Source organism: Oncorhynchus keta, chromosome 1, assembly GCF_023373465.1.
Source record: "Oncorhynchus keta strain PuntledgeMale-10-30-2019 chromosome 1, Oket_V2, whole genome shotgun sequence".
NCBI classification, from domain to species: domain Eukaryota; kingdom Metazoa; phylum Chordata; class Actinopteri; order Salmoniformes; family Salmonidae; genus Oncorhynchus; species Oncorhynchus keta.
This window is the reverse complement of record NC_068421.1, coordinates 34,998,527-35,016,436: the sequence shown is the minus strand read 5'-3', so window position 1 is coordinate 35,016,436 and position 17,910 is coordinate 34,998,527. Positions and strand designations below refer to the sequence as shown.

At 39.3% G+C, this 17,910-nt stretch overlaps 1 protein-coding gene across 5 annotated transcripts in view; it reads right to left on the bottom strand.

The window, feature by feature from the left end:
• Positions 1 to 8,631: 8,631 nt before the first annotated feature.
• Positions 8,632 to 17,910, bottom strand: part of LOC118372092 (POU domain class 2-associating factor 1) — a 10,150-nt gene continuing 871 nt past the window's right edge. The window contains exons 1-6 of one of the 5 annotated variants that reach the window (XM_035757853.2): positions 16,436 to 16,601; positions 12,388 to 12,515; positions 11,897 to 12,014; positions 10,699 to 10,741; positions 10,304 to 10,593; positions 8,632 to 10,150 (exon numbers count right to left, since the gene is read on the bottom strand). In XM_035757853.2, coding sequence (XP_035613746.1) covers positions 9,818 to 10,150; positions 10,304 to 10,593; positions 10,699 to 10,741; positions 11,897 to 12,014; positions 12,388 to 12,413 — 810 coding nt within the window. In that variant the 5' untranslated portion in view covers positions 12,414 to 12,515; positions 16,436 to 16,601 and the 3' untranslated portion in view covers positions 8,632 to 9,817. Of the gene's footprint in view, positions 10,151 to 10,303; positions 10,594 to 10,698; positions 10,742 to 11,896; positions 12,015 to 12,387; positions 12,516 to 16,435; positions 16,602 to 17,910 lie in introns of those variants that run through there. The other 4 variants (XM_035757858.2, XM_035757856.2, XM_035757852.2 and 1 more) reach the window with 4 other exon arrangements.

Here is a 17,910-nt window from a genome sequence, read left to right as displayed (position 1 = left end):
GACACATTTACATATTGAAATCTCTACCTTAATCATACTTAGAAATTAGTCTGTCTGGTCTCAGTCTTTTCTATTTAGATAGGTCTCTATGGGCTGGAGGAACTCCATGCATTATAACGATATTGGGGATACTGGTCCCTTTGGGATAAGGAACCACCCTCCATAATATGATCAGTTTTTTAATTTACATTTATTTTTGATTATATTTCCTCCTTGCCTCCTTCTTACAGCTCCCTTTTTGCACATCTTTCATTTTGAGGATAATATTTTCTTCTTCTTTTGTCTGGACAGTCTCGATTTGCAACATAAAGACACAATGAAAAGAATAATGAAACAATTACCAAGTACCAGAACATTTGTTCCGTACAATTTCCCAATTAAAATATAATTATTATATATATTTTTAAATGGGGTTTTATCCTGTACCAGTTCACTGAGAGTCAACACTCCCTTAGGTGAAAAGGAATGTGTCAAAGTTTTTTATTTTTATTCTTGGGTGTGTTCAGTGTTCCAAAGTCCCGCTACTCTCATGCCAAGTGCCTGATTAACAATCCCCTGTGGAAGTCCCCTGTTACACCTTGTTAATCCTGATCTGCCCAGATAAACCTGCACTTTCACATGCCAAAAATCATGAGCCACCAGTACTAAAGACCGTATGACAGAACACTGCTATTGAGCCTTTATTTTTTAGATAATTTATCTATTAACCGTTCCAAACATACAGTATTGTTAGGATATTATTTAAAACATTTGGCATTTGTGGGAATCTAAGAGATAATTTACTCTCTGGGAGTGCTGTTTGTTTTTATAGAGTCTGTGTCATTATAGCCAGTGCTCATTTCCAAAGAACACTTCTTCATTCAAAATGTATGTTACAAATCCTCCTAAACTAAATTAAGTGAGCTACACATACACATCGGGAAGATTTGAGCATGATATTTGAAACATGCTAACTTGAGGAATATTGACTTGAATGTTTTTGGACAGTCACCAAATGCATTCAGGTAAACAAAACAAAAGCATGGATTGCTGTCTCCCCTTTTACAAAGACTGCTTCCAGGGTAAGGAAACCATAATGTAATGTAGTCATTTGGGTGAACTGTCCTTTTAAAATGCGTTAGCTGTCAGCTACATAGTAAAACTAATAAAAAACATATTATGGTACACAACATATATTAAGGTTCTCTTTTTGATAGGTTCATGATTGGAACATACACCACTGCTCAAAAGTTTGGGGTCACTTAGACATTTCCTTGTTTTTTCTATATATTCTTTCCCTTAAAAAATAACATAAAATTGATCAGAAATAGTGTAGACATTGTTAATATTGTAAATTACTATTGTAGCTGGAAACGGCTGATTTTTAATGGAATATCTACAGTGGCGTACAGAGGCTCATTATCAGCAACCATCACTCCTGTGTTCCAATGGCACGTTGTGTTAGCTAATCCAAGTTTATCATTTTAAAAGGCTAATTGATCATTAGAAAACCCTTTTGCAATTATGTTAGCACAGTTGAAAACTGCTGTTCTGATTAAAGAAGCAATAAAACGGCCCTTCTTTAGACTAATTGAGTATCTGGCGCATCGGCATTTGTGGGTTCGACTGCAGGATAAAAATGGCTAGAATCAAAGCACTTTCTTCTGAAACTCGTCAGTCTATTCTTGTTTTGAGAAATGAAGGCTATACCATGCAAGAAATGTCCAAGAAACTGAAGATCTCGTACAACACTGTGTACTACTCCCTTCACAGAACAGCACAAACAGGCTCTAACTAGAATAGAAAGAGGAGTGGGAGGCCCTGGTGCACAACTGAGCAAGAGGACAAGTACATTAGAGTGTCTAGTTTGAGAAACAGATGTCTCACAAGTCTTCAACTGGCAGCTTCATTAAATAGTACCCACAAAACACGTCTCAACGTCAACCGTGAATAGGCGACTCCGGGATGCGGACCTTCTAGGCAGAGTTCCTCTGTCCAGTGTCTGTGTTCTTTTGACCATCTTAGTCTTTTCTTTTTATTGGCCAGTCTGAGATATGTCCTTTTCTTTGAAACTCTGCCTAGATGGCCAGCATCCTGGCCTCTTCACTGTTGACATTGAGACCGGTGTTTTGTTATTTTATGGACAAATAATGTGCTTTCTTTCAAAAACAAGGACATTTCTAAGTGACCCCAAACTTTAAAACGGTAGTGTATATACTGTTGAGATTGAGAGTGATTGTTTTAGGACTGGCCTGTAACAGTTTACCCTGGAGCTGATCATATGACAGTAATTGCCCTGGCAGTACCTGTCATTTCAAACAGTTGCAATAATTGATTGATGAATGTGGGAAAATAAGGTGCAAACCCATGTGTCTTAACGTGATCAGGAAGTGGGATGTGTTTATGATTAACGAGTCACCATTCAAGGTTTGAAAAGAAAGTGAACAACGTCTCACAGTTTTCTGCTCCCACAAGTCATCTTAATTAGTGAATCTCATTCCAACATGAGTGCACCGGATATGAATTCCTGAAGTACCACTTTGATATCAAACAATTATACAACTTGATATAAAGTAGCACGTGGCATATAAGAAAAAAACCCACTCCAGTACAGCATGTGTATGTATGTGTACATTTGAAAGTCACTGGCACTGATTCACTGTTCATACTCATTCACAGCGTATTCTTATTTGTCTTTGGGTTGGAATGTTTGCTGACTTGACACAATGTCACTTGAAAGGATTGTGTTGATGTTTCCTATCAAGTCCTTACTTGTGTATAAGGAAGGCGGGCCCGATAAAAGTATTTCAAAAGGTTTGATATCTGCACAAACTGTTAAACATGTTCCTTCTGTTCGAACCACAAGGCCTTTCAATACTGATCAAATAGAGGGTATGGGTATGTGGCAGGTAGCTTAATGGTTAAGAGCACTTGGCCATTAACCCACAGGGTTGCTGGTTTGACTCCCCGAGCCGTCTTGGTGGGCCCTTGCGCAAGGCACTTAACCCTAATTGACCCTGTTAGTCACACTGGACCAGAGTGTTTGCTAAATAATGGATAAGGAGAGATATGTTCCTGAGAAACATTATGTCTCCAGATTTTATTTGAATACATACAAATGTTTTTCTCCTAATGTCATGTAACACATTTATAGTCTTGTTTTTTAAATTTATTTCAGGTGTTTGCCAAAGCAATATTATTATGACTTTTATGTTAGCAGTTCTGCTTTTGAAAACAGAAAAAAATAAGTTATATGCCTCTACAAATGTAGGCTCACTATCCGTGCATCATAAAAGATGTAAGTCAATACATATGGTGTGTTGATTCTCAGCTCTTGGTTCTTTTCCCACATTTATCTGCAGGCCCAGTTGGTTAGCAAACGTTCTCAACCGAGTTGTGATCATCTGCATGTGGGCTTGTTAGGAAAAGAGCACGCAGAGCAATGTTCTCTGCAAAGTCAAGATCCTCAAGCTCTGGGAATGGAGTCCTATCCTATCCTAATGCACCAGTCAATAGCAACCATTAAGAGAATGGGTGAGATAACGCATACTTGGGGTACACCACAGATGACGGTGAACCCGTCTGTTTTAGGGTTGTTAACGAGAATGGCAAATTCAAATTCCCTGTAGAAGTAGCTAACTAGTAACACGTTTGTGGGGGATGCCATGAGAGGTCTTTCCAAATGCTGTTTCTGAGCACACTGTCGAAGGCATTTCTGAAGTAGATCAAGATGAGGTATAAAGTGACTTTCTATTCCAGGCATAATGTGGTCCATGCAGCCACTCCCTTTTTTGTGAAAACAACTAACCAGATAGGACTAGTCCATAGGGATTGTGCCCCAAGATAAACTCCCCTATGTTTTCAAACCGGTCTGTCAGTGCCTTTCGATGCAATTTCAGGGGTCGTTCTTGAACATCTCAGCATGGTTAGTGTCAATTCCTTGCCTTTTGACCAGTCCTTAGGTATTGAAAAGTCGTCATTGTAAATAAGAATGTATTCTTAATTAATTTACCTGTGTAAATAAAGGTAAATGATTGTCCCTAGATGAATTCCTCAATGTTTCGAACAGGTCTGTACCGAACAGTGTTTGTTCCTTCTGAGAAATGTGTGGGTCAGCAAGGCCATACATGTTTGTTCCAAAAAAATTGGCCAGACTAGCACACCTGTGCTCTACCTTTCAGAAAGTGTGCCCTCTAGCACCAGGAAGCCAGAGCAGGGAGAGAAGAGAGGTGCTGCACCATACACGCCACTGTGACACCTGCAATTCTAATTCTGTCTTGAGAGCTCCCCTCCACTTTGGGGCTGCAAACTCCAAACTCCATATATGTGCTGGTGCCACCCCTTTTACTATTATTATTGCATTGTGTCAAAAATCTAGATTTTCTGACACTCTGCTGTTTTAGTTCCAGACCTACTACCCAGTTCTCTTTAGTCCTTACAGACCTTTTAAGCCTCTGGCCAATAACTTGCTTGGTCTTGGTGTCATAGTGATACAAATCTTCACTACTTTGTACAATTATTTTTTATGTGGCTTGTCCCTTCTCCTTTAAACAAGCTGATTTTATTTTTGGCCTGATCCAAGTGTAATTTATATTTGACTCCTAGGTTTTTGGGTATGTGGTGTGTAATTTATATTTGACTCCTAGGTTTTTGGGTATGTGGTGTGTAATTTATATTTGACTCCTAGGTTTTTGGGTATGTGGTGTGTAATTTATATTTGACTCCTAGGTTTTTGGGTATGTGGTGTGTAATTTATATTTGACTCCTAGGTTTTTGGGTATGTGGTGTGTAATTTATATTTGACTCCTAGGTTTTTGGGTATGTGGTGTGTAATTTATATTTGACTCCTAGGTTTTTGGGTATGTGGTGTGTAATTTATATTTGACTCCTAGGTTTTTGGGTATGTGGTGTGTAATTTATATTTGACTCCTAGGTTTTTGGGTATGTGGTGTGTAATTTATATTTGACTCCTAGGTTTTTGGGTATGTGGTGTGTAATTTATATTTGACTCCTAGGTTTTTGGGTATGTGGTGTGTAATTTGCCATTAGGCCTCATCATCCACAGTACATATTTTCCCAACAAGTCCCGGTATAATTGTGTCCTGACATATTGCTCTTTGAAGACTCGGGATGTTTGAGGGCAACTTTTACATTCCCAGTGTTGCAAGAGGGCAAGTCTGAGCATGAGATGTGCTCATAGCTATTGCATTACCAATATAATGTGTTGATGTAAGATTTTTTTCACAGATCATTTCTCCCAGTAGATGAATATGCAGGTTGGTCTGAACCTGTCTGAATGTATCTATTTTTCCTTTTATCATTGTAAGGACATTATCCCTAGAAGGTTGATCGCTTGTCCATTTGTACCTTAATGATATACAGTCAGGTACGTAATTATTGGCACCCTTGATAAAGGCGAGCAAAAAAGACTATAAAATAAACATAAAATATTACATGAGATTGGAGAACGTATTGGGAGGGGTCTTAGACCATTCCTCCATACAGAATCTTTCCAGAGCCTTGATATCCTTCATCTGTGCTTATGGACTGCCCTCTTCAATTCAAACCACAGGTTTTCAATGGGTTTCAAGTCCAAAAGACTGAGATGGCCATTGCAAAATGTTGATTTAGTGGTCAGTTAACCATTTCTTTGTAGATTTTGATTATTGCTTGTGGTTATTGTCTTGCTGGAAGGTCCACTTGCAGTCAGGTGTCAGCTTCCTGGCAGAAGCAACCAGGTTTTTGGTAAAAATGTCCTGGTACTTGGTAAAGTTCATGATACAGTTGACCTTAAAGGGGTAATCTGCAGTCGCATCATCCATTTTTGGACTTCCTTATGAATGAAATGTTCATATTAATTCTTGAAGAACATCATTCATTTAACTAGGCAAATCAGTTAAGGACAACATTTGAATTAGAATGACAGCCTGCGAACAGTAGGTTATTTGATTTGTTCAGGGTCAGAACAACATATTTTTCTATCTTGTCTGCTAAGGGATTCGATCTAGCAACCTTTTGGTTATTGGCCCAACGCTCTAACCACTAGGCTACCTGCCGCCCCATCAATATGAAATAGGAAGAGATAGGAGATAAACTCTTTCAAGTTGCTTTCTCAACCATCCCCTTTCACTTTGTTCATTACTAGAGTTTTAAAATGTGTTGATGCATCAGCTTTTCTCAGGCCCAAATGAGTTAAAGAAGATGGCCTGACAACTTTTATTAATGCACAACACACCCTCCAAAATGTATGCTTTACACCTGCAGAAAATCCTCATTTATTACTCCACAACTATACAGTCATCTATTTCAAGCGTATGAAATCCAAGGCATAGAATTACATTAGCTACACCGGAGACTTTGCATTATAGAATTGTTACTTCCAAGATCACTTGTAAAAAATGACTCCTTAAAAAAGTGTGGCGAATGTAAGATAGTTTTCCTGCAGTCAATGACCAAAATCACCCTCTTTGGTCTCATGGGTGGAATGTTATTCATATTTGTCATTATTTATTATACAATTAAGAATATTTTTTTTGATCCATTGTGTCTATGTCAAAAAGTTTTGTTAGATTTCAGTCTTCTGTGATGTATATAAAGTGTAATATTGGGATGGAAACTCAACATTTTATACATTTCAACTCTATATCTGACATGGTACAGGTGTCTTCTTCTTTTTTTCTAAGCCCACAACCATGTGTGTGGGGTGTATACTTTTGTTTCAAAGTACATTTGTTTAAGACTACCTTGAAACTCTCCGTGTGACCTTGATTTAGCCCACATCAGTAAAATGATTTATTAAACAAGGTTTCACAGCAAGTTCAATGTTATAGTAAAACCATAAAATGTTACTCTGTAAGCCTACAATGGCCCTAAGGGACCAACCATAAAAGCACTAACTGAAGGGGATGATGGATTTACCTGATCTCAGGCTAATAGTAATCTCATCCATGGCACGTTCCATGGCAGAGAATGGATTTGGGTTTTCCCCCATCTCTCAAAGCTATAAGAGGAGAAATGTACCTGTTTATTCATACAGGTCCATTTACCATTTATCTCGTTTCTGAGATCATAACAATACAATTATCACCAATGAGTCACCATTGAGACCAATATCTATTTTAAAACGGAACCCTGCATACACACAAGTTACAAAATAAACGTAAAATACAATAGAATATAATACAAATATTCAAGGAAAACAATCACATTCCTCAGCAAGGAGGTCCCTAAACAAGATTTTCAACTGCCCAAGAGGCACCACAATCTGCATTTGTAGGGAACTCTGATTGTTCCATACATGGTGTGCAAGTAAGCTAAAAGCAGATGTACCTAACTCTGAGGAGGCCGAAAGGGTTTCCAGAGTTAGTCATTCCTGAGAACGGGTATGGTAACTCGTGCTCGTACGGTTATTCATGATGTTGGGATTTCTAGATAAAAGACAGCAATGGATCGACCTATGTGATTTTAAAGAGGGCCGGCCTACATTCTGGTAAAGAATGCAGTGGTACTGAACCTTTCACCTGTAGTAAAATGTGGTGCGATATGGTAAACTCTATCTAATGGAGCAAGAGAGAGAGATCCCAACCATTGTAACATGGATAGATCATAACATGGATAGATCATCCAGTATGAGAAGTTGAGGATACCAACCAAAGCTAGAGAAAAGCAAACATACACTCTTAGAAAAAAGTTGTTACCTAAAGCCATAAAGGGTTGTTTGACTTGTCCCTGTAGCATAGCCCTTTTCTCGTTGCAGGTAGAACCTTTTCATTTAAGCATTTTTCATCTTCAGATGAATAAAGGTTTCTTGTTGAATCCTACCTGTCCTCAAAGAACCCCTTTAGAAACCTTTTGTCTATTATTTTTCAAGGAGCAAATACACAAATCACATTCTCAACATTTTCTCTTCCAGCCTACAACTAACTCAATACTTCTTGTGAAATTGTTCTGAGGTTTCATCTTCATGACTGGCACTGTGCCGGTTCTTTTAAACTGGCAGCCATAGCTCATGTCCCGGCCTCAGTCTCAGGGCAGCTGTGCAGGCATGTTGGAGCATCTCACATTAAAGGTGCAGTATTCTTAAGAGGGTACAGGATATACACTGGCAGCATTAGTTGAGAGTCATGATAAGAATCAAATAGTTCAGCACTAATGCCATATCGTCCTAACATTGCTGTCATCTTTTTTTCTTAAGTACTATAAAGCAATGCAATCACAAACAGAAAGAGGCTACAAGGTAGGTCACGACCCTGTCTCCTCAGATCCACTACATCATACTAAGGGCGTTAATACATGTTATAACAGATATAAGAGGTTGATGGCCTGATGGAGCACGTTGTCATTGGCGATCGATTTTCAAGATGTGCAAAATATATTCTTCCTTTGACAGATAAGACTGATTGTGGTTCCCTTGATGATTTAGTTCAAGTTTCAAACACTTTTATTATGCCCCACTGCTAGCTGTGTTTCATATCGTACATCATTTGGATAAGATAAAGATATCATTTTCTGTTTTATCCTCAACTGAAAATCATAATGTTCTGGAATAGTTGTATTCAGTGCCTATCCTATGAGGCCTTAGAACTGTCAGCTCTGTCCACTCTGAGATGTATTCGTATCCTATTAAAGATATATTGAGTCATGGCATTAAAATGAATTTAGAAGTGAACTTTAATTAAAAATAAACAGAAACAGTAGAGGTTTGACAATTATCGACATAATATGTTTGACATAATACATTTTGAAGCCTCAGACGCTTCAGGATTTCTCAATACTGTAATGTTACATGGCTTTTTCATGTATTTATTTACATTGAACATACCGCACATAACACTTCTGTATGCTACATTTCTCCAAACATAAACCAATAAACTAAAAGAACACAAGCGCATAGTCTTGCTGGACCTCAAACCTGCAGTAGTTGGTGTGCTTCAGGTGGGTGTGGCAGGTGGGTTGCAGAGCCCAGTCTTTGTCGGTTTCGGAGGAGGGGACCCTACAGGGGAGACACTGATGGGACAGCCAGATAAACAGAGAACCATGGGCTTTCCCACTTCTGTACCATAGTTAACTGACAGCCATAACTTCCAACTTCTGCTTCAAAAAATAACAGCAAGAGAGAGCAAGGCAACAGGAAATGAGAGGTTTTCATGTTTTATGCCAAATACTCTTCAAAGCAGACCCTGGATAAATACAGATATGGATTGATTTAACTGCCTTTCAGTTATAGTATCAATAGTACATGACAGCAGTTATTTTATGACAGCAGTTATTTTTCAGGAAAGTGTTTGTTTAGTAAATATTAGAACTAGTAAAACTACAAAACTGTTCCCTTTTTCATCACGGGTTGATTTAACAATTGAATGACTTTAGGAAATTATTTCAAATATTTGAATAGACATCTCAAGAGTAACTACTTTTAAAACAACTGTATTTGATTATGGCTGTCAGAAAGGAGGTACTTAAAATAAATAAATACCTTACAAGTCATTTAAATAAAAAATACATTTAAACTTTTAGCATGATTCGGGACATATCAATCAAGGCCTGTCTTTCAGTTAAAGCATCTATAATACATGACAGCAGTTATTTTTCAGCAAAACATTTGTTCAGTAAATATTAGAACTAGTAAAACTACACTGTCCCCTTTTTCATCATGAAAAAAGCAATTCGCAGTACTTAAATGTACATTACAACATAAAGGATAGGATAACTACAAACATACTCTATATTAACCTGAATTCTGAGCAATAGAAATATAATGGGTACCTACATAACACATTCATAAGCATTGTGTAAGCATTTCATTAATGCTTACGACTGGCTGCAACACTGATATATCTTAGACACCGGGGATGAAGATTGAGGAACTGTTCACATATGTGTATTTGTCATCCTGATTTTGGTCCTCCAGAAGTTTCTCCAGAGGGTTGGGTTCTTCAGCCCCAGCAGGGTGCTGCTCCAGGGGCTGGGGCTGAGGGTCCTGCTGGGGCATGGTGGGGGTCACTGGCATGGACATCGGAAGCAGCTGAGACCCAGCCAGAGTGGCAGGGTGAGAGGCAAACTGCACACCTGATGAAGGGATGGTGGTTAGCGGCTGGGCCCACGGGATATAAGTCAGTACCGAGTCCTGGAGGTCCACTTGTGGTAGGGCTGTGGATGTTGGTGCTAGGGTCTGGACCAACAACATTGGATGTGTTAGCAGTCAAAACCCAGTTGTGTTACAACTTGTTTGTACAGATAAATGTGTATTGCCCTATGCTCTGTGGACAAGATGCAATGTTTATTCAGTTGGCACATGATCAAGATTTGTTGCTCTTTCACTCACCCCGAAGTTGGTAAAGAGAGGCGTGTGTGTGTAGGTGAGCATGGAGGATGGGCCCACCACGGTGTAGCTGGGACACATGGGCTGCATGTACGTGTCAGTGGTGAGGGGCAGGGTGGTGGTGGTTGAGGTGGTGGGGTCATGCTGCTGGAGGTACTCTGGGTAAGACCAATGGTTCATGGGCTGGAGAGCAGTAGCTGCAGGCTGGGCTATCCAACCTGCACAGAGGCCGACATCATTGACTGTGGAGGAGTCACTGGATAGGCTACTAGCCACTTCAAACCCGGAAGTCCCTATGTGGATATCATAATGGGTTAGCACTAGTAGCCAATAGTAACATACAGCTTTAAACTGATCATCCAAAGTAATGATGGGAATATATACTCCAATTCACTTACCAAGCTGTGCATATGAAGGCAAGTTGTTGTTTAGTACCCCAACCTGTGAAAAATATATAATGATAAATCTACCTGAAGGAAAGGAATCTAAATTAACTCCAAAAGCCTTTATTATTCAAGCTGACTTTACAATGGTATTTGAGCTGTAAAGCGTAGGATTTTACAATCGAATGCTGTATGTACATTACCAATGGTAAACCTCAGGTGTACATGTGTACATGTGGTGAGTGATCTGAATCTTTTTAAATGCCAACATCATTTAAACAGTAGCTACAAATCCACTGGCTTATAAGGTCATGTTCCTAAACTCTGTGTGTGTAGAACAATGTATTAACTTTTATTACTTCACACTCCAATAATGAGTCAATTATATCCATTTGTGTGTGTGTGTGTGTGTGTGTGTGTGTGTGTGTGTGTGTGTGTGTGTGTGTGTGTGTGTGTGTGTGTGTGTGTGTGTGTGTGTGTGTGTGTGTGTGTGTGTGTGTGTGTGTGTGTGTGTGTGTGTGTGTGTGCGGGTAGAACAATGTATTAACTTGTATTACTTCACACTCCAACAATGAGTCAATTATATCCATTGGTGTGTGTGTGTGTGTGTGTGTGCACGTGTGTGTGTGTGTGTGTGCCTGTGTGTGTGTGTGTGCGCGCGTGTGTATGTGTGTGTGTGTGTGTGTGCCTGTGTGTGAGACTTATATGGAAGTAGAAAGGAAACAGTGGAATGGCAGGAGAGTTCTAGAACAGGAGACATTTAAATTGAATCCAGGCATGCACATTGACTTGCCAAGCTGGAGAACTACATTGTATACTGTATATTATAAACTGGGTGGTTAGAGACCTGAATGCTGATTGGCTGATATACCACCTTTTGCAACAACAATTAAGCAGTAATTCATGAGGGGGTGCCTCATGAATTACTGCTTAATTGTTGTTGCAAAAGGTGTGTCATATTTTCTATGACATATTCATCTTTAACCTAATTTTGCGTTTATCTTCTTTTAAAGACAAATAATACACATTTAGTCAAAAAAACTGAACTCAGTCCAACTTCTTCTACTGATCTGCTGAACCTTTCCCTGAACCTCTGAGAACCTCTGTAATACAGTCCATTTAGTTGGCTATCCCTTATTTTTTTATCAGGCCCTCTACCTTTCCATCTCATCAGGGCCTGCGTGTTTGGAGTGTAGTGTTGAGAATGCCTTACTGTGTGTGTGTTGTGTGTTGTCAGAGGTAATTCATAGGTTGGTAAGAGGGCTCCTTGGCATGGCTGGGCTGAGTTGATTTGCATAGGCCCCGTTCCCAGCCCTGCAGCCATGTTGTAACTGTCATGGAAAAACACCTGTATTAAATAAGGATAAAATCCCCTTTATCTACCCTGCCGTGGAATCTGATCTAATCTTCTCTAGGCTCCTTTCAGTTGACGTTGTGCATGTCCAGTCCAACGAAAGGTCTTCTCTCTCGTTTTTAGGGCATTTTGTAAAGACAAGAAAAAATGTTAAAGATTCTGGTTGACGCCTTAGGTTGACAGGTTGACAATTTAGGTTGACACTTATCGAAAATGTTTCAAATGGCATTCCTGTGGCTTCGCTGACTTGGTCTCTGTTTTCTTTTGTCTCCTACTCTGTCTTGTTCAATCCTCTATTATAGGATGACAGGCTCACACTCATTTCATAGTTCTTGTTATATTTCCCTCACCGCTCTAGGGGGCACTGTTTTGGCATTGTGGAGAAGCAGTCCTCGTTTCCTCCTCAGCAACTCTTTGACTGGGTCTCGGACTCGCACTCCTTGGTATGGCTTTTCATCAGGCTGCCCTGAGGAAGGAGCTATAGAGCCAATCACAGAAAGGAGAAACTGGCAGTTAGCTTATATCTGTGTTCGTAAGGGTTAAGTCGGCAACTACAGAACTCTATTATTCATTGATTGCTCTTTAAAGATGTAACAAGGAGGTTCAGTCGCTTATTGTTTGCCTCATGGTTGTGGTAGGGAGGTGTGTCCCTTTCTGACCTGAGGTCATTTCAAGACAATATTTCTGTCCATTTAGGAGACACCTTTTGGCTCGAGAGCACCCACAGAAGCAAAAGGTTCTGTGAAAACCCTTTAAGAAGAGGTATCGTTGGTGTGATTTGCACCACCGATAGTGGTTCTGATTGCATATGTGGACAGGAAGGAACATAAGAGAAACAAAAGAAGAAGCTCAAGCTCAAGTATGCTACACCCAGCAATCTTATGTCTGTAGGCACTAAGAGAGACCGAAACACCTCGGACATTCTGCAAGTTCTAGCTTGAAATGAAACTGGACCTGAGTGTGGGGACCTCTTTAAGTAGGCCAAGTTGAAATTTGAAACGCACTTCTATTGTGAAACAAATCTGTTCAACAACATGAGAACAGCACATACTCACATGCTATATGTCATCTTTTTACAGACAAATTATTTGTCAATTTGATAATTTCATGTTGATACATTCAAATAGAGGGAGGCATTTTACCATAGACATGTCGTTAATGACAACGCATTCAGACGTTTACAACTAAGCGTGAATGAAAAGTACATTTTGAGCAGCTTTGTTGTCATTGTTGAAAAGGATATTTTGGAAGTTGAATTGCTACCAGTTCACTTCTATTACCTTTGTCAACTCCCACTTAATGAATTTGTTTTGAATGAATCATCTTCTCTTAATGATATGTGCCAGTAGATATTTAATGCACATTGATTATAACCTTGACTCACTATCGGACAAACTCCCTGTTCTTTCTCAGTGACTGATTTAATCAATTAATCACTCAACTAAGGTAAGGCATCTGCAGATGAACTCAATTGCTTATATTTTAGTGAGGGAGAAATCATGGTCATTAGGCTCATGAAATTGGTCCATAGAAATGTTCCTTATTTAATACAAATTTGGTTGACTAAAGAAAGGAATATCATATTGTGTATTTGACTTGTACATTTCACCAGGTTTTCATATTTTTATAAAAAACTCTGTCTTTAAAGATGACTGTCACATACAATAAGACACTGCTTGTCTGTGCACATGTGTGTGACCAAGGTGTGTGAAATCGTGGGAACCGGTTTCTGTTGTCAGGTGTCTAGAGACTGATGATGATCTACAATGCAGAGGTGGAGGCCCTATGGTTTCAGATACTGGCGTTCTGGCTCAGATCTGGCTGTGTTGTTAGCTGAAGTGAGTCCTGCCACTTTCCTCTCCAGATCTAAATCTATATCAGATTGATTTAACCCCTCCCCCCTCCCCCCCAGCAATGGAACAGTCAGCTGATTGAACTTTCTACCCAAATAACAACTTTAAATGACCTTTACATTATTATTCAACTCTATAAGGCCCAATTACTAGCAGACATTACAGCCCTTAGGTGAAAGTCTGTGTGCATGTGTGTGTGCGTATGTGCGCTGCTGAGCCATCGAGAGTAACTAATATGTTGTCACATGGCCAACAACTGAGATAAGGGACTTCCAAGGAAAACCGGGGTGGCTGGACCATTGTTTGCATACTGAGGTGTGGAATGTTGTGGCCTAGTAATTAATGTCAGCAGCCACTCTGGCTCACTCGATCAAAAATGTACTGGAAATTCACCTTGAAGTGTACCATTGTGGGGGGAAAACAGCCTGCTTTTCCCTTTGTTGATCACAAATAAGCCTTGTTTAAATGACTTGTAAAATCAACCAGACAAAATGAATTGGGTGGAAAACGGTTTCGTCGTAAAGGATTTGAAAAACGGCGCCATTGTCTGTTCTTACAGTAAATGCTCCTTTCGTCTTATCTCTAGCAAATAGATTGTGCTTTATTTCACAAAGCTTCATTGAAAATAAGGTTTTGCCGCTTCACTTCTTATCCTTGAGCATGCAAAGAATGCTTTTCCCTCTGTCATGTACAGTACAGCCCCCATTCATCACTCAACGCTGCACTAAATGTCCTCCTACATTTACACTTAAATTACTGTGGTGCAAAAGACTGTAACTCCTCCCAGTGTAGTAGATTATTCTGAATGTGTTATTTCACCTGGAGCAGGATCAATGAGTTAGCTAGCTAACGTTCCTAAATATTCTGAAACAACGTCATATTTCTGAATTGTATCTTTTTTTCAACTTAACTACAGTAAGAAGTTGTTGTTTCATCCAAACAATGACACTTTATTAAATAACCAGCTAATGAACTTACAGTAAAACTTTAGGCAAGTCAAAAGATGAGCACAATCTTAAAATGTCAACTATCCCTTTAATTACACTAAATGTGTCTGTACTGCAGGCAAGCAGCCCTCGTGCAGCCTCTGAGAAAGCTGTAGGCTGTGACAAGCAGTAACCACATGTATAACATGCATGTCAGTGGGAAAGGAAGCTAGAGCACAAAAGGATTACTCAGAGGTCATACAGTTACAACTAGTCAATGGAAGGTAAAGCATGAGCTATAACACTATGAAACTGAATAAAATGTTTCTTTTTTTTGGAGGACCTTCGTATTTTTATTTTCTATAATGCATTATTATATTCCACTAGCTATGGGTGAATATAAACTCTCAATGCAACTGGAGCAACCAGAAGCAGTACAAATGGAAATTTGTTTGAGCGAGTGTGAGGGAATTATGTTGAAGGCGGTGTCCACATTTAAGTATGAAAATGAGCAGTTAAAACGACGTATTTAATTGACATGAAACACATGAAGATCTAAGAGAACTTGAAAAAGAATGACGAATTCAGTCCTCGTCTTCATGAACACAATGACACGCACACGCGCACGCCGAACGCACTTAGACACACACAAGATTCCAAGCTGTACAAAAGAGGAAGCAATGCAGCTGTGATGTTTTACAGTGCTGTGGTGTTTGGGCCGTTTTGCATATCAAGATTATAGCCAACCTCCAAATGATTGTCTTCCTCTTTCCAAACATAAAACTTTCTCCAGTGATGACAACATTGCTTTTAGCCCTTTCACTACATGTCGATATGCTGAAGTAGACAGTTACTCTAGTTAAAATTGTGGATTTGCAAGTTAGGATTTGGTTCAAAGAGCTACTTTAACACCATCCCTGTCGCAGATTAATGAATGTAAAAATCCCTCTGTCCAAACAAAGACCTAATCTTCTATTCCTTTTATGTTGGCCTAAGTCTTACGGCTCCTCGTGTGTTGTTGCTTTATAACGACTTTCTAAGTTTTAAAAAACCCACTGTAAATCATCTTAACCATGACACTAGGGTGAAAAAAGGTGACGATGCTTGGAGGAAACTATCCATCAAGACTGGCCTGAAACATGTCGCCACACAACTTGAACGCTTTACTGAATACTGAATACTGAATACTGAATACTGAATACTGAATAGTAAATCCTTTTTCTGTAAGGGATGATGTATCAATTACAACCCTCAACCTCTGACCCCAACTTTTGACCCTCAATGACAATGTGCAAATTACTAATTCACGTGCCATAGTTTTCAGTGTTGTTGTCTTGTAGTAATCATATGGACATTTCCACAGCACCCCCTTACAGTACATATTGTAGAATGACTGGTTAGTTGGAGGAGGTAGGCTACTTGACACTGAGTCATCTGCTATTACTGTCCCTGCAATAAGATGTTGGCATACCATAGTCAAACATCTAAATGATTCTGTTTGGCAATGTTTGATCACATTGATGAGGTAAAAATATTATGTTTTGGAACATAGCACAACGTTTGTGTCAACGTTTCTAATTTCTATTTAGATTCAATTTTTAAAAGGATCATGTACTTACATTTCTTCCAGTGCATGCTCTATGGCTGTCAGATATCTCAAGCTCTGAGTAATATGTTGAATTGGTTGACTTTTCTTAATAGGATGTGAGTTTGACACAGAACCATAGTGAGTGATGGGCTTCAGTGACTTGCTTTATAACAGCCGCTACACAACCTCAAGTGATGTCACATCTCTTCCAACCACAGGTTTCCCTGAGTGGTCCCAGTGTCACCAACGTTCCACTGACAGTGACTGAGAGCTTGACTACTACACTCTTTTACTTTTATTTATTTATTTTTATTTCACCTTTATTTAACCCGGTAGGCTAGTTGAGAACAAGTTCTCATTTGCAACTGCGACCTGGCCAAGATAAAGCATAGCAGTGTGAGCAGACAACACAGAGTTACACATGGAGTAAACAATTAACAAGTCAATAACACAGTAGCAAAAAAAGGGGAGTCTATATACAATGTGTGCAAAAGGCATGAGGTAGGCGAATAATTACAATTTTGCAGATTAACACTGGAGTGATAAATGATCAGATGGTCATGTACAGGTGGAGATATTGGTGTGCAAAAGAGCAGAAAAGTAAATAAATAAAAACAGTATGGGGATGAGGTAGGTAAAAATGGTTGGGCTATTTGCCGATAGACTATGTACAGCTGCAGCGATCGGTTAGCTGCTCAGATAGCAGATGTTTGAAGTTGGTGAGGGAGATAAAAGTCTCCAACTTCAGCGATTTTTGCAATTCGTCCCAGTCACAGGCAGCAGAGAACTGGAACGAAAGGCGGCCGAATGAGGTGTTGGCTTTAGGGATGATCAGTGAGATACACCTATCTTTACACTCTAAACACGGCTGTCAGTGTCCACAAAGATCCAGTAAATGACTTGAATGGTACCAACATAAGGACTAAGGAATTTGCGATATTTTTTAAAATTATCCACACAATTCAAATAGTGACTATTGATAGTTACTACTTTCTTTACATTCTTTAAATTCAAACCAGATTACAACAGAGTAAGTGTTGCTGCACAGTCTTGTACATGAATCAGCTTTCCCCCTCGTAACGCCTTCAGAAATGTTGATGCAAAGAGAAAGATTTGCAGTTTTATAGCTAATCTCATGCTAATTCTACACATTTTGCCATGAGGCTGAGAGAAGATTTCCTGCAATTCTACACATTTAACCATCCATGAGGCTGAGAGAAAATGTAGCATTTTTAAAGCTAATTTAAAGCAAACATAGGTGTGTTGACTGTGATGACAGGGGGGTGAAATGTGTTGCTTTAAAGGGTCCGTCATACTAGTTAGTATAAGCTGTCTCGTTTGCTAATTGAGCAAACACAATGGCAGTGGTTCATAAAGCCATAGAAGCAGTGAAATGTGCCTTAGATTAGTGGTTTATTAGGGGTGTGGCTTTAAGTTAGTTCTTATTGGCAACCCATCCTGTGAGAGTGAATGTCATTCAAGTTCATCTGTTCTGCTATATTTCAT